General features: G+C 40.4%; 1 protein-coding gene across 4 annotated transcripts in view; it reads right to left on the minus strand.

Annotated features, from left to right (window-relative positions):
- The window catches only part of Chek2 (checkpoint kinase 2), a 41,831-nt gene that overhangs the window by 11,199 nt on the left and 13,179 nt on the right, over positions 1 to 17,453 (minus strand). For 3 of the 4 annotated variants that reach the window (XM_023711625.1, XM_023711624.1, XM_023711622.1), the window contains exons 3-9: positions 17,024 to 17,148; positions 16,772 to 16,919; positions 14,917 to 15,007; positions 10,218 to 10,329; positions 6,781 to 6,834; positions 4,516 to 4,577; positions 1,641 to 1,740 (exon numbers count right to left, since the gene is read on the minus strand). In XM_023711625.1, coding sequence (XP_023567393.1) covers positions 1,641 to 1,740; positions 4,516 to 4,577; positions 6,781 to 6,834; positions 10,218 to 10,329; positions 14,917 to 15,007; positions 16,772 to 16,919; positions 17,024 to 17,148 — 692 coding nt within the window. The remainder of the gene's footprint in view (positions 1 to 1,640; positions 1,741 to 4,515; positions 4,578 to 6,780; positions 6,835 to 10,217; positions 10,330 to 14,916; positions 15,008 to 16,771; positions 16,920 to 17,023; positions 17,149 to 17,453) is intronic. The other variant, XM_023711626.1, reaches the window with a different exon arrangement.

Genomic DNA, 17,453 nt, shown 5'->3' on the forward strand with positions numbered 1-17,453 from the left:
TACCCAGAATTAATCTATTCTTAGATGTAAAGCCTGATTCTAGTTATCCAAAAATCTATAATCTGAAATAGCATATAAAAATGAACACAACACTAGGCATAATGGTGCACATCTGTAATTATTTTGTTCCTTAATAATTATTCAATTATTTTTCTTTTTTTTTAAACATATCTTAAAAGGGAAGTTTTATTTCTTATATGTTAGCTATATTATTGTGTCTCACACATACTAGATGAGTGATCTATCACCAAATTATATCCCTAAGCCAAAGGTATTTATTTTATTTTATTTATGTATTTAGTACAGGGTCTACAGGGTCTCACTACACAGATCAGATTCACAGTGCTTCTCACTACTCAGGAGGCTGAGGCAGGAAAGTTGGAATAAACAAGTGTGCTACATAGTAAGTTCAAGGCCAGCCTGAATTACATAGCAAAACCCTATTTCAAAACAGTAGGGAAAAAAAAGGACACACACAAAACCTCAATATACTGCGCATGTCATATTATGTTAGGAATCTTAAGTGTACCATATCCAACATCTTCATATTGTTGTTCAGTAGATATAAAGGAGGAAATAAGCCAAAAAGAGTCAAGCACTGGATAGGGTGACAACTGCCATCAGAAAAAAAAAAAAAAAAGGCTTTTGTCCTCTAGAATATCTTGTGGGTAGAATGCTTGCCCAGCATACCCAAAGATCAGTCCCTGGGTTCAGTCCCCTGCTCTGCAAAACAAGAGTTTCAGCCTTCTTTAATATTCCCCTGCTAAGGAAAAATCTTTCCAAAAACTCCCACTAGGAAATGGATTTGGGGAAAACTTCAAAGGAGACAAACCCAGTTGGACAAACTCCAGAAAAATCTTCAATCCAAGAACTGCTCCCAAGTGATGCACTTCCTGCGTGGAGCTGGCATGTGTACATTTGCAGTTCACAGGATTGAACCCACAGTTTCAAGCATTCTGGGCAAGCACTCGACCTCTGAACTCGAGACCCAGCTGCCCACAAAGTGGGTTTTCAGGAGAAGAAATTGGCAGGGAATCACCAGACCCGAATTAGATTTGGAAAATGGTGATATCCAAGAAGAAAACTGTCCCCGACTGTTCCTCCACTGACACCCTCACAAGGGAAGGCTGCGCATGTGCCCTGCCCACCTGCCACAGAAGAGCAAAGCGCCTGTCCCAGCCAGCCCAGCCCACCAAACCTGCCCAGTTCCCACTCTGAGAATTAATGGGGATTTCTACAAGGATCAGGCCAGTGTAGAAATCAATGAACCTACAGAAAGAACTCTGAACTAAAGAGAGGAGAATGGGGCTGTGTGTTCATTTCTTTAGTCTCCCTGCTCCCCGCTGCCGTCTTCTTTTACAAGTTCTGGGGACTGAACCCTGGAGCTGGTGCATGCTGGGCAAGCACTCCGCCACTCTGCTGCCTCTCAGCTCTTAGTTCCCTTTTGAAGTGTGTCTTCATTGCACAGCGAGAGCTTTGTCAGCTAAGTCAAAGGGGCAGGATGTTTTTGCCAAGAACAAAACAACAAGCACACAGACTCTCTGAATTTTAAACCCCAGTCCCTCTGTTTCTGCCTAACTCAGGCAGTAATTTACATCACAGAAAGTAGAACTCCCAGGAATATAGAGGGCTTCTCTTACCTGAACAGCCAACAGCATCTGGTAAAAATAGAGTTTGCAGGTAGTTTCTTTCAGCCGTTTGTGGCCCACCACCCTGTCAAACAGCTCTCCCCCTTCCATCCTGAAACAGACAGGCAAGGCAGGGAAACTCACTTGGAAAGAAGAGAACAACACAAGCAATACTCATTATGATATGACAACATTTTTAATTCACTTTTGACTTTCATTTTTAAAACTAATGGGCGGGGCTGGTGAGATGGCTCAGTGGTCTAAAGCACCTACCTAGAACAAGCTAAGCAAAGCACAGGGACCGCGGTTCGATCCCCCAGCACCACATGCCAGCCAGCCCTGCCCCCTGGTGGGCTGAGCTGGCCACACACACACACACACACACACACACACACACACAAATTAAAAAATAAAAAAAATAAAACTAATGGGCAAGTACACCTCATCCACAATCAGATGTTCCAGTGGGAAAGAAAACAGAAGGAATGTGTAGTGGGCACTGCTGATACTTCGGGGAGCTTTGAAAAACAACTCAAGCCAGGAAAGGTGGTGCATACCCCAGCGCTCTGGGAAGCTGAGGCAGGAGGACTGCAAGTTTAAACCCAGCATGGACAACTCACCAACTTCCCAAGACCATATTTCAAAAACCTAAACTGTAACGGCTAAGGGTGTAGATTAGTGGAAAGGCCCTGGATTCGATTCCTAGAACTCCTTGCCAAATGAAATTAATTAATTAGTTAATCAGACTAGAAGTAGGACCTATAAATGTTCTCTCTCTCTCTCTCTCTCTCTCTCTCTCTCTCTCTCATATTAGGGGTGGACTCCAGATGCAGTCAACCACTGAGCCATGTTTTTGGCTCTTTTTTTTTTTTTTTTTTTACATTTTATTTAGTGGGGGGGGAGCCAGCTCAGCCCACCAAGGGGCGGGGCTGGCTGGCATGTGGTGCTGGGGGATTGAACCGCGGTCTCTGTGCTTTGCTAAGCTTGTTCTAAGTAGGTGCTTTAGACCACTGAGCTATCTCTCCAGCCCCATCTTGGCTCTTTTTGAGATACAGTCTCACTAAATTACTTCGGCAGACATAAACTTGCAATTCTCCCGCCTCAGCCTCCCTCAGTTGCTGGGATTACAGGCAAGCACCCTCACTCCTGGCAAAGAGTCTGCACTCTTATCATGAACCCTACATGATTTGGGGGGCTACAAAGAAGAGCAATCAGGCACTTATAATCAGGCAATGGGGGGTCTGAATCCCAACGCCACCACTTCCCAGGTATAGGACTCTGGGGGAGCTATTTCATCTCTCTGAGCTTAAAAGAAATGGGAATAGTATCATTGTTATAGTTTGGATCCAGAAGTCTGCCAAGAGCCTCCTGTGCCAGGGGAGGGGAGCTTCTGGAAGATGACTGAACTATGGGGATATTACAGCTGAGTTGCTGTTAGCAGATGTGGTCAGGTTAGAGGCGGCTCTGACCTGGGAGGGCATCGCTCTCTCCCCAGCTCCTCCCTTCCCTCTCCATTTCCTGAGTACTGCAAGAAGCGCAGCTTTCCTCTGTGGAAGACCCTTCCACCAGGCTGTTTGATCCTGATAAACATGGACCAAAACTTCTCAAACAGGAGCCAAAATAAACGTCTCTTCCTTTAAGCTATAAATGTCAGATATTCCATCCCACCACAGAGAAAGTGACCAAGACAGCTACTTCCCATGATGGCTAGTGTGAATTTTTTTTTTCCTCGTGTGAAAATTAAGAGCTAGTCAATGTAGGTAAAGTACCTGGCTGGTGGAGCAGCTCAACAAGGCTACTCAATCCCTCTGTGATTCAATTTGCTTTTCCTTAAGGAAGGTTAAAAACAGTAACACACCTACACTCTGCAATTAACACCCTGAACCTAAAATTATCATGAAGGCTAAATGTGTCGATACACATCAAGTGCTGCTGTTATTGTATTGTACCATTATTAAACTGTGGTAATCGGATCCAGTCAAGAAACAGTCTCGCATTTGGTAGCAACATCCCCTAGGCACCACAGGACCATCCATGTATGCCCTAGTTCTATAGTCAGGACTACTGTTTATTGTAATCTTTTTTTGTGTGTGTGTGGCTGGCCCAGCCTGCCCTGAGGGTGGGACTGGCACAGTATGTGGTGCCAGGGATTGAAAAGCAGTCCCTGTGCTTGCCTAAGCTTGCCTAAACAGGCACTTTAGACTGCTGAGCTATCTCACTGGCTCAATTATGTAATCTTAATGGTCAAGCTCCATAACCACTGCTTGCTGGCCAACAATAAAGTATACTCTCTTGCCAAAACAACCATTCTCACAAATACTGCAAATTTATGCAGAAATAGGCATGAGACAGGCCTCTCCCAGGAATGAGACAGGAAGCTATTTTGGTCAAAGCACATAAAACAAGACCAAACTTCCAGGATTGTGAGCAGAAAGACCCATCAAGCCAGGTGATTGCAGAGTAAGACATCAAGTCAAGGCTGAGTACCCACATATGCCAGGCACTCGTGGGGCTTTCCAGTTCCATAGCATTTAATCCTTACAAGGATTTTGCATATGGGACACCATTAATAGCTGTATTCAATATGAAGAAAACCAGGCTCACAGGTGAAATAATTCACCAATGGGTGCTCCACTACTCATGTATGGAGTTCGAACCCAGTTTGAACTGATATGCAAGGCCTGAAAGCCCATACTAACTGCCTTTGGAAACATCAGAGGGTTTTTAGAATTGATATTGTCTCTCTCTCTCTTACACACACACACACACACACACACACACACACACACACACACTGGGTCCCACCACCATGTACATATTTGTTAAGGGTCCCCAATATAAGTTAACAATCCAAGGGAAACATAAATTCAAAGCATGTACTACTTACAATTCCAAAACAATGTAATAATCTTCTGCATCAAAAAAGTTTTTAATCTTGATGATACAAGGCTAAAAAAAAAAAAAAAAGGCAAAAGAAAAATAGTGAGAAAAAAGAACTCCCAAGAGAAAAAAACACTAATGCCATAGAATTTCAGACATTTGCGCAGAGGGTCAGCAAGGCTAGGGCCAGATATTTGTCCCCTGTCTCTGGATGCTATGAAGTCCAAGCAGGGCAGAACAGAACTTAGTTGACTCCATGAGGACATGCAAGAAGCATTCTACGCTGCCATGTAGGTTGAGGAACCAGATCACATTTCCTACACAAGGATGACCTTTCCACTAAGAACAAAGTCTGGGTTCTTCCCAGCTCTCCTCCTCGCTGCCCCACAGCAGGCAGCACCATAAAGGACCCTGAAGAAGTCTGACAAATGGTATGAATAAAGAAGTAGGCAGGATGGGGAGCAATGCAATGGAGTCACTGCTCTCAGACTGCAGCTCTCGTCGTCTCCAGGTAAGCGGAACCACAGGCAAATGGGACCCTATACAATATTTTTCCACAAGAGGGACATTTTCTTTCTTTCCTTCTTTTTTTTTTTTTTGCGGAACTGGGATTGAACTCAGGCCCTTGCGCTTGCCAGGGAAGCACTTATCCCACTGAGCCACCTCCCCAGCCCAACATTTTCATTTTATAAGAGTTTGTACAACATTTTGTCCTGCCTGGCCTGCGCTAAATTAAGAAGTGTTGTCCTGGGCCATACATAAAAATACACATAATATACCTAATATATAAGAAATGAAACTTCCCTTTTAAAAATATTTTTTAAAAAATAAAGAAAAAGAAAAAGGCAAGAAGATTACAGACCATAGATTGGACACATCTATAGTGGTTACAAGTTTAACTACAAAACCTACCAAACTTACAGCTTCAAAGACACTCATGAATTAAGAAACTGAAAGAATAAAAACAAAAATAAGATCCAAACCATACCTTAACTTTTTATTTTCACCTTTTTTGAATTGAGATAGGCCTTCCACTGAGACCAAGTCACCACTGTCCAAAAAAGATGAGAATTTTTTTCTTGGAGGGGATTGAACCCAGAGCCTTTGCGCTGAGCTACACTCCAGCTTTTTTCCTCTTTTTAGATAGGGTGTCACTAAGTCATTAAATTGCCCAGATTGGGCTCAAACTTGCAATCCTCCTGCCACAAGGATAAGCATTATTTATAGCCAGCAGGGCCACCAACACTGTTTGATCAGATGCAAAGAAAGGTTGTTGCCATACGTATTAGATATCCTTGATTCTATTTAGATTATACCAAATAAAATGCATTTTATTTGCTTACAGTGCTAGGGAACCAAAACTGTGTCTCACATATACTAGGTGAGTGATCTATCACCAAATTATATCCCTAGGCCAAAGGTATTTATTTTATATTATTTTATTTATGTATTTAGCACAGGGTCTACAGGGTCTCACTACACAGATCAGACTCATAGTGATTTTCACGTTTTCAGCCTTCCAAGCGCTGGGATTACAAGCATGCGCCACCATGCCCAGTCTCAATTGCTGTCTCAGCGCACCCCAAGGGCAGGGCCAGCAACACATTCTGGAAATCAAACCCTGGTCTCTGCATCTGCTTAAACAGGCACTTTAATCCAATGAGCTATTTGGTCAGCCCTTCAAAAGTATTTAAAAGTGTTAAAATTTAATTTTTTTTATATGGGAAATCAAGCTTTTAGGCAGGAGCTGCACTGCTGAGCTATAGCCCTAGCCCAAGATGTAAATTTATTATAACTGGAATTGTCTGCATGAACACTATCAGTTGAGGAAGTCTATACGATATAGACTTGGGTCAAAAACTGTAGAAGCCAAGTATGGTAGCACATGCGTGTAATTCCAGGCAGGAACATCAGCTGCAAGTTCAAAGTCAGGCTGGGTTATACAGTTAATACAAGGCCAGCATGGACTACATAATGAAACCCGGTCTCAAAAAAAAAAAAACAAAAACAAAAAAAGAACTAAGTAAAAATACTATTTAATTATTTATTCATGAAATCATGAAACAATTATGTAGTATTGTCCCTAAATATTTTGAAGTAAAACTCTTCCAAACTAAATCAAAGCTAGGTGCATGTATATATGCCCACCTACAGATACAAAATAAAATAACCCAGGTTAATATTAGTTCTACCATATTGAAATAATTTACTCACTTCCTATATTTTGAGATAAATGAACTTACAATATAAATCATATTTTACAAGTACTTACATGGTCTAGTTTTTTCAAAATTTCTATTTCAGTTTCAACATTAAGAGCTGGGTCCTAAAGAAAATAACAGTTTATTAATAATGACAATATTTTTTAAATGTGTATAGTTAACTTAGTAAAGACTGCCGGAATTCAAACCAGGCTCTATTCATACAAAGAAACAAAGACCCAGAGGTCAATGAATCAAATAATTCATGAAAAATTCCTTTGCAAATGCTTGACAAATTAGAGGCATTCAATAAACAGCCAGGCCCCGTGCCAAGCTCTTTATATATAAGAATCATGTCACATAACCCTCTTAATCCTCTAATGAAGTAGATTCTATAATTGCCCCCTTTCTATAGAAGAGGCAACTGAGTGTCAGAAGACAAGCTACTCAGCCCAGTTTCTGCTGCCAAAAGCAGAAGTGTTTCCACTGTTTTACTCTCCCTCAACTTCATTACCTATAGAAGTATTTACATTAAAAAACATAGTAAAGTGAACACCACGGAAAAGGTCTTTGATTAAACTGTATGAAGAAAATGTCAAGTGAAACTTCTAATGACTAAAGGTAAAAGGTTCCAATTTCAAATACAGGATAGCATGTTCACTCAGACTCTCAAAGGAAGAAGCTTTGGGGTACTGACACTGCTCTTCATTACAATTTCAAAAGATGAATCAAGTAACTCAACTTTTCGGGCTACACCCTGCACAAGCAAAGAGGATATAGAATTACATGTTCATGCAAAATGGACTCAGCTAAGAAACCCCAGATGTTTAATTTTAAAAGCCTGCCTCTTCCTGTAAGCCGTTAACACCCGTTAGTACATCAGGATGTACAGACTCTGAAAACACAGAGGTCATAAGGAGTCCAGTATGATCCATACAGTGAAGTGAAGAAGTAAAATTTTACTCTTAAGTTTTGTTTTATTTTTTAATTTGGTAGATATTTTCTTCTTAAAATGGAAAGCAAACCAGAATCACAGGGGAAAAGATCTATAACAAAGTGAACACAGAAAGGAAATTCTTCCTGCCATGTGAGAATGGCATTGTCTCAGGGAAAAAAATCTTTAAGGAATGTTAAAGTATAATAGCCAGAAACAGCTGGCCACAAAGGAAAATATGATTAGAGGCTATGTTTTACATTACTTTCTTGGGCCATATGGGGAAAGACCAACACATTCAGCTACATCGTCCATACAATAAATGTTGATTACAGAAAACAGGATTAATAACTACTTTATAGAAATAATTTAAACAACTTAACTTTGAAAAACATCTATACTAAAGGCTGAGGATGTAGCTCATTGGTAAGAGCATTTGCATAGCATGCTTGAGGCCCTGAGCTAGATCCCATAAAAAAGAAAAAAAAAAATCTGTAATCCATGAATACTGAGATTCATTGCTCTATCATCCAAAAGATCCAGTAATTCATTGGGAATTACCTAAATGACTAACCGAAGAAATGGTGGGGTAAATTATTAAAAACTTGGGACCATTCCTTTTTGTGCATGAGTATCTACAAATTTGTCCCCCAGAATCATTCAGAGCATTTGTACAGAGTTCAAGTGAACAGTTTCAGAACTGAATGTGAAGCAGGGAAAACAAGAAAAGCCAATTTAGGGTTAGGGAGATGGCTCAGTGGAATAAGCGCTTCCCTGGCAAGCGCAAGGATCTGAGTTCAATCCCCGGTTCTGAGAAAAAAAAAGTAAAGAAAAGAAAAGCCAATTTAGTGATGGTGACAGTTTGGATCTTAAGTGTTCCCCAAAGGCCAATCTTTTGAAGACTTGGTCCCCAGTGCAACCATGGTCAGGGGTACCTTTCAGGGGTGACTACTTAATGGGCTACTAGGGGTGGTGGAAACTTCAGAAGTAGAGATTTGATGGCTGAAATAGGTCTCTGGGGGAACGCCCTTGCAGGGTATACTTTGGCTCTGGCTCTATCCTTTCCCACTCATCCTTTGCTTCCTGAGCACGAGGTGAGCAGTTTCACTCCCTCACTCACTCCCCACCATGAGGCAAAGCCTGACCACAGGCCTAGAAACAATGGTGCCTGTGACTGTAGACTGAGGCCTCCGAAGCTCTGGGCCAGAAATAAATCTTTCCTCTGTTTAATTCAATCTTCTCAGGTATTTTGTGACAGAAAACTGACTTAACATGTTGGCTCTCTGGACAATCTCCACCAGTTTAAGGGGCAGACTCAGGAAAGAAAGCCTTAGGCAGGGCCTGGGAAACAGATATATTGTTACTAATGGATTATTACTATTCCTTGCCATTGCTTTTCATACTTCAAAACTTGAAGTTAGAAACATAATCATCAACTGTATAATAAGCCCAAGTGATGCATTTTGAGGGTACTGGGGATGTTACAGTTTTAACTGTTTTCAAAATAAATGTTCAGAATATACTGCAGCATTTATATTGTTGTTGTTGTTGTTATTGGTACCAGAAGTTGAACTCAGGGCCTTGTACTTACTTGCCAGGCAGGTATTGGGCCTGCTGCCTACATACCAGCCCTGTGCAATACTTACCACAGGCTGAAATTAAGTTTGCGTTAGTTTTTTAAATTTTTATTTCTCAGTACAACTAGGCCTCAAGAAATTTCATTTCCTCAATGTAGAAATTGATTAAATGTTTAAATAACTCATGCAAATAAATAAAATCATGATAAAGTTGATGCAATGGAGATAAACATCAAAAAGAGCAATGGAGGAGGGGAAGCCTATGCTCTCAAGCATATGTGAAAAAGCAGAATGCCAAGTTCTACATACAATAAGATTTCAATCACTGCAAGACACAGATTTGCACAAACCACGACTAGAAAGAAAAGGAAAACCAAAAGCAGCTGTAGAGTCGCAATGGCAGGATTATGGTTAGATTTTTTCTCTTTTAATTATTGTAAAAAGTCTTGTAACAATTTGGAACTGAGAGGAAAAGAAACCTTTTCGCGTACATTATTAGGTACAACCAAATATTTTTAGACCCATATTATCTATAAATTTTCTAAATTAATTAAAAATACTTGAAACTTGTTAGTGTTCTTTTTAGTATCTTTGCTGCTGAAGCAAGCACTTTTTGATGTTCTTTGATCTTTTGAGGGGGGTACTGGGGATCACACTCAGGACCTCGAGCTTGCCAGGCTGAGCTATCTTCCTGGCCCTTGATGTTCTTTGATACTCACACATTACTGCGTCTGAGCAGTTAATTCTTCCTCAGACTGACAATCAGTGAAGATCATTTGAGGAAGTTATAAAGAAGTGTAAGAGGGGCTGGGGAGATGGCTCAGTGGAATAAGTGCTTCCCTGGCAAGCGCAAGGGCCTAAGTTCAATCCCTGGTTCCGCCAAAAAAAACCCAGAAAGGATTACTTTGAGACCCTGTAGATCCTGTCCTAAACACATTTTTAAAAAGTTGAAAGAAGTGTAAGAAAGAGCGGAGCTTCCAAAAACATGAGTACTTACGACTGATTCTTTCAAAGAACTAATAGCAAATTTCCTTTTGCTGATGATCTTTATGGCTACTTTCTTACACGTTTTCCTCTCGAAAGCCAGCTTTACTTCTCCACAAGCACCACTAGAAAGAAAAACATAGACAGGGATTTTTCAGGATGTTTTTAATCACTCACCACACTCAGGTCTTCCTTGAGTATTATAAGTTAAAGACAACTTTAATTTTTCTTGTTATCATAGGATACAGTAAAACCTTAACAATGCAAAATATCGGGATGTAAGTGGATGTGAATCATCCAACCACACTGAGGCAGTTCCAAATTCTATTTCTGAGGTGCGTGACAAATGACCTATCCTAGAGGTCACAGACATATCAACCAGAACATTCCTTCCTGGTCAAAACAAGTAACAATAAACAGAATTTGCAGATGAAGCATTTTCATTGGCACATTTCTCTGTTTTTATTCTCTGTCTTCAGAAGAATGCATAAGCCACTGACGACATGATTGCCCCTGACATGAAATCTAAAAGTATTACCCAAGTAACTTGCTTATAGCAACCTTTCACAAAGATTTGTAGTTAAGTAAGATATTACTAATGGAGGAGGAATGAGGAATGCCATGTGGGATGTTACGCCGCACATGCTTAACACATTCATGAAGGGGCCATAATTCATGTCTCACTGCTGGGTAGCCGCACATGTGTGGCTGTCCCAAAAGGCACTTGTACCATTGGTGGTGCAAATGAACCTAAGACTTTTATCAGTCTTTTTACTAATAAATTAATAAAAAGCCACTCAGTGAGACAGCCATGCATGTACCACTGGTGGTTCAAGCCTAAATAAGCTAGTTCTTCCAAAGCTTAGGTCAGCCCGAGGTAAAGGCTACCATAATATTAACCATCTATTTTGATGTGCATGAAATAGACAATGAGAACTATAGGGTTTAAGAGAGTAAGGTGGAGAGCTTAGCAAGACATGCTTTTTTCCCAAGACATATTTTTTAATTGTGCTAAAATTATACTATATAAAACTTAACTTTGTGATCTTTTGCAAGACAAGGTTTGTTTTGTTTTACTGGTTCGTGTGTGTGTGTGTGGCTTTTTTCCTTCTATTTTGTGTGTCTGTGCACATGCTTTGTCCTTGCACTGCTGCAGATTGAGGCCAGAACCCTACTTATGCCATGCAAATGTTCTATCACTGAGGTAAATCCCAGACACCCAACCACCCTTTTTTTTTTTCTGAGACAAGGTCTTGCTAAGTTGCCCAGGCTGGACCCAAACTTGAAACTGCCCTGCCTCAGCTTCCAAAGTATCTGGAACTATAGGCACTTGCATAGGAACCAAATAGTTTATTCCTTTTTGTAGTTAAATAATGCTCTATTATATGGAAATATCACACTTTATTTCCATCACACCCCTGCTTTGTACTGGGGATTGAACCCAATGAGCACTGAGCTACATTCTCACCTCTTATTTTATTTTGAGATAGGATCTAGCTAACTTGGCCAGGCTGGCCTTGAACTTGCAATCCTCCAGGCTCAGTCTCCCAAGTAGCTGGGGTTATGGCTATGTGCCAGACTCACTCAACTATCCATCATCTTTTGGTGGACACTTATTTCAATTGTTTCCACTTTTTGTGAATTGTTTCTTATGTATCACACTGAAAGCACAAGCCTTAAACAAAAAGAGGGCTGTGTAGATAGTTTGGCAGTCTAAGCACCTGCCTGGCAAGCACAAGGATCCAGGTTCAATCCCCAGTACCCCATGCCCTACCAGCCCTACAACCCCAGGCACACCATGCCAGTCCTGAAACTGGGTGTGGTGGCACACCCCAGTAATCCCAGTACTGGGAAAGCTGAGATGGGGCTAAAAGTCCAAGCTGAATAGCAAGACCCTGTACCAAATAAATAAATAAAAGATTAAGAAACAAAAAGAAAAAGGCTTCATCATTATAAATGGAGCTGTTATAAACCTTCATATGCCACTTTTTATTTGAACACCTATTTCCAATACAGGGCTATCTATATACTTAAGAAAATTTCTAGGTCATACAATTAATTCTATGCTTAACTTTTAAAGACCAAACTGTTTTGGTTTTTTGTTTTGTTTTTTATTTTTAGGCAAGGGTCTCCAGAGTGTTCAGGATCTCACTACTAGATCAGATTCGTAGTGATCCGCCTGTTTATAGCCTCCCAAGAGCTGGGATTACAGGCACGCGACACCATGCCCAGTCTCATTTGCCTTCTCAGCATGGCTTCAGGGCAGGGCCAGCAAGGCAGGCCCAGGGATTGAACCCCTGGCCCCTGCGCCTGCTTGCAAGCACTTTAATCTGCTAAGCTATTTGGCCAGTCCCCCAAACGTTTTTCCCATAGTGGCTGTACCATTTTACATTCCTACCAGCAGTATATAGTGCTTCCAAAGTCTCCACATCCTCACCAATACTTACTAATTTCTGCCTCTTTATTATGGCCATCTGGAGGGATCACTGTGACATGTTAGCTCAATGGAGTTTTCATATGCCTTTCGTTGAGTGACTAATGACTGTGTTCTTTGGCCACTTGTATATCTCCTTTAGAGACATGTCTTATTTGATGGCTTTGCTGCCCCCTCCTTTTTTTTTTTTTTTGTGGAACCAGGGACTGAACTCAGGCCCTTGGAGCCATCTCCCAGCCCTTGCTGCCCCTCCTTTGAGATTGATTTTCTTTGTTGTTGACATCTAAAGGTTATTTATTTCTATTTACTTTCTACTTTCATATTATAAAAAATATCACGAGGAACATCAGATATCAATACCTCAGGAAGTAGTTGTTTGGTGGAGTACATAGCAAGTGAGAACCCCTGTCCGCAGAACCATACAACAAAAACAAAAACACCACTGGCCACACAGCATATATCAATAGAAAGGGCTTCATGAGTAGAAAGAAATGATGAAAGACATTGTACAACACAAAAAAAAAGTATCCTGAATTCCTTTCCTAGGGCAGCAGTTCTCAAAACCTGGTTGGGCAGCGTAGCCAGAACCAATTTCAGAATATTGCCAAGATCATACTTGTCTTTTTCAATCTCATTTTCTCCTGAGTCTACAGTGGAATTTTTCTGAGGCTACCAAGCATGTCTGGATGAAAAATCCAATTTCAGAATCCAGACACCTTCTGAATTGCGGCCACCTTTTGAATAACTCAGGTACAAAAAGGATACCTCAATTCCTTTCATTAATAATTACTTTTAATTATTAACTTGTAGTAAATTTAAAGAATAATAAAAACATTTTTCTTAATTTTAATTTCAAATACTATAAATATCAATAGATTTAAACCACCTTAAAAATCAAAGCACTAGGGCCAGGGATATGGCTCAGTAGAATAAGTGCTTCCCTGGCAAGCGCAAGGGTATGAGTTCAATCCCCGGTTTCACCAAAAAAAAAAAAAAAGAAAAAAATACAAAGCACTTTGGAGTCCTCAGTAAATTTTTAATTTTAAAAACTGTATTGTAATATTAGGGATCAAACTTGAGGTCTCATTCATGCTAGACAAGTACTCTACTACAGAGCCACATCCCAAGTTCCTGGCTTCAATAATTTTTTAAAAATGTAAGGGGTTTTAGGGGCCAGGGAGATGGTTCAGTGGAGTAAGTGCTTCTCTGGAAAGTGCAAGGGCCTGAGTTCAATCCCCGGTTCCGCCATTTAAAAAAAAAAAAGGTAAGCGGTTTTGAGGCTAAAAATTTAGAGAACTTTACTCTGTGTTACATTCAATGGTCAGTTTTACTTCATTTCACAAGTTGGTACAAATTCTAAGCAACATATAAATGAAACAACTATGTGTTTTTAGATGGCAACGCGCATGTAGCAAAATTGATTATGGTGCTGGGCATGATATCGTACGCCTGTAACCCCAGCACCCGAGGCTAAGGCAGGAGTACTGCCAACAGTTTGAGGTCAGACTGGGTCACAAAGTGAGTTAAAGTCCAGCTTGAACTGCAAAGCAAAATCCTGTCTCAAAAGGAGAAAAAAAAAAAATCCTAATTATGGTGAAGGTTGGTGAATTCTATGAATATATGAAAACTCACTTTTTCCCCTTCATGCTGGGGGATTAAACCCAAGGTCTCACAACACTGAAATCTACAATTGATCTGAAAAAGTGAGCTGAGCATGGTGCAACATGCGTGTAATCCCGACATAAGGAGGCTGAGGCAGGAGGATCCCTTTGGATTCAAAGCCAGCCTCAGCTACATAGCAAGATTCTGTCTCAAAAAACCAAACATACATACACACATAAATGTATATGATGAGCAAAAATGTATATTGCAAAAAGAGTTAACCATAAATCAATAATACAGTGTATTCACCATCAATGAGTGTCCTACAACTGTGGTATGAATGTCATAAAATCAGGATGAAAACTAATAATAAACATGGAAGAAAAGAACAAAGTATAGTTTCTATTTTTAAAGAAAGTTACTCAGGGACAGCCAGATAGCTCAGCAGACTAAAGCACCTGCTTAGGCAAAGTGCAGTGGCTGGGATTTGATCCCTAGCTTGTGTGCCAGTCCCACCCCCAGGCACACTGAAATGGCAACTGAGACTGGGCGTGGTGGCACACACCTGTAATACCAGCACTTGGGAGGCTCAAAACAGGAGAATCACTACGAGTCTAATCTGTGTAGTGAGACCTTGTAGACCCTGTACCAAATACAAAAGAAAAAGGTTACTTACCTTCCAAGAGTTTTTGATATGATGTACTCATCTCTTAATTCCCTGGGATAAATGGACTGATCATCTACAGTCAGATCAAAAAATACAAAAACTAAGAGAAAAAGGGGCAGACATGGGGTTATTAATTCATACAACTAGATAATTTATTCTAAAATGTAGTTATTTACAATAAGGCAGTTGTTTTTAATTATATTAGCTAGAATAATGCATGTCAGGAAACTTTTAAGAAATGCAGCCAAATTTTATCCTTCAATGGAAATACTCTCACACAGTACAGAAAACCTATACCATAACTGCTGTTCATATTCGCCAACCTTAGGATATTAAGCAACTACACTAATGGGACTCCTTTTGTTCACCGATTTGAAAATTACCGTGAGCTACTTTGAAGTCTATAGTTCACTTTTGTCAATTATTCCTTTTACTCTCTGCTCTGACTGAAACTGTTCTAGATATGATACTCACTGTTTATAGGAGTGGATGTTTGTAAAATACTATGCAAGGCAACAACAAACATCTCCACTTGCAGAGCATAACTGCACGATGTTTAAGAAGGTAGATCGCTGAAGGAGTGGCGAGGTGAAAGGCAGCACTTGCCTAACATGTGCAAGGCTCAACATTCAACCCCCAGCACCACCTAACTGAACCTCTTACAAAAACACCCACAGCCTAACACTTGCCATGAAAAGGAGCTTAATATATATGTATGCAGAAATTACTTAATAGAAAAAAATGAAGGAAAGGAGCAAGAGAAACGGGAAGAATTAATAATCTAAAACAACTCATACATATATCAGATTGATGTGATACAAACTGAAGGATTTTTTTGGTGGGGGAGCTGGCTCAGGATGCCTTAAGGGCAGGTCTGGTGAGGCATGAGGATCTGGGGATCGAACCACAGTATCCTGAGCCTGATTGCCTTTGCTTAAGCAGGCAGATATTTATTCATTTAATTTATTTAGTTTTTCTTTTTGTATTTTAGGGAAGGGTCTACAGGGTGTTCAGGATCTCACTACTAGATTGGACTCGCAGTGATCCGCCTATTTACAGCCTGCCAAGAGCTGGGATGACAGGCGAACGCCACCACGCCCAGTCTGATGTGATACAAACTGTATCAAGGAACTAAAACTTATTTTAACTAATATGATAACTCAAATGATAGCATATGGCTTTTTAGTAAAATAAATCAAACCAATTAAATCTAAGAAAATCTGCCTGGACAGAACTTTATCATTTATTTTATTTTACTGTATTTATCTTTTTTTAATGTATTTGGTACATGGTCTCACTACGCAGCTCAGACTCATAGTGATCCTCCTGTTTTCAGCCTCCCCAGCATGGGGATTACAGGCGTGTGCCACCACACCCAGGCATGGGCAGGGTGGGCGCTACATGCCATGCTGTGCAACCCCAGTCCCTGAGCTTGCCTAAGCTAGTGCTTAGTCCACTGAGCTATCTCACTAGCACTAGAACTTTATCATTTAAAAATACAACCCAATTGGGGCTGGGGAGATGGCTCAGTGGAATAAGCGCTTCCCTGGCAACGCAAGGGCGTGAGTTCAATCCCCAGTTCCACCAAAAAAAAGGAAAAAAAAATTTGGGTGCTGGGGAGATGGCTCAGTGGAATAAGCGTTTCCCTGTTGAGTGTAAAGGCCTGAGTTCAATCCCGGGTTCCACCAAAAAAATAAAAAAAAATACAACCCAAAACAATGCAATCATAACAGCAGAATTAACTCTTAAGTGGTAATTTAATTTTATTCACTGAAACCACTCTATCAGGACATAAAGTCAACTTTTCCCTCTTACACCATAGGGAGAAAAAAAAAACCCAGTAACCATAGAATGACAAGATTACCTTTATTTCTACATAGTGAAAGTGCAATTTCAGAATTGTTACTCAAAGGACGACGTTTTCCTTTCCCTACAAGCTCTGTATTTACAAAGGTTCCGTTCCCACTGTGATCTTCTATGTATGCGATGTAAGAGTTTTTAGGACCCACTTCCTAAAACAGAGGACATTTTATTTCAAAGTTTTAAAAGCAGGGATTTGTAGCTAAAAGATATCCAAGAGCCGGTTCGCCCAAGTATATGCATGTCAGTTACCTACCCTGAAAATCCGAAAGTGTTTCTTGCTATACGTTCTGTATTTATCTGTTCTCTTTAGCAGAGGTTCATCAAAGCAATAGTCACAGCTTTTATCCCTCCCAAACCAGTAGCTCTCATTAACACACTCTGTAATACAAAAGCACAAACAAACAGCTGTTGAATTTTCTGTGTCAGACAGCTTTAAAAATTGATAATAGGAGCCAGCACCACATGCTGCGCCAGCCCCACCCACAGGGTAGACTGGGCTGGCCGAAAAATTTCTTTTTTAAAAAAAATTGCTTATAACCATGGGGAGTAGAGGCATACACCTGTAATCCCAGCACTTGGGAGGATTGTTGTGAGTTTGAGATCAGCCTGGGCTACAAAGTGAGCTCAAGGCCAGCCAGAACTACACAGAGACCCTGTCTCAAACCCCTGCCAATTTTTTTTTT

The sequence above is a fragment of the Octodon degus genome, unplaced genomic scaffold (genome assembly GCF_000260255.1).
Source record: "Octodon degus isolate 3935 unplaced genomic scaffold, OctDeg1.0 scaffold00021, whole genome shotgun sequence".
NCBI lineage: Eukaryota > Metazoa > Chordata > Mammalia > Rodentia > Octodontidae > Octodon > Octodon degus.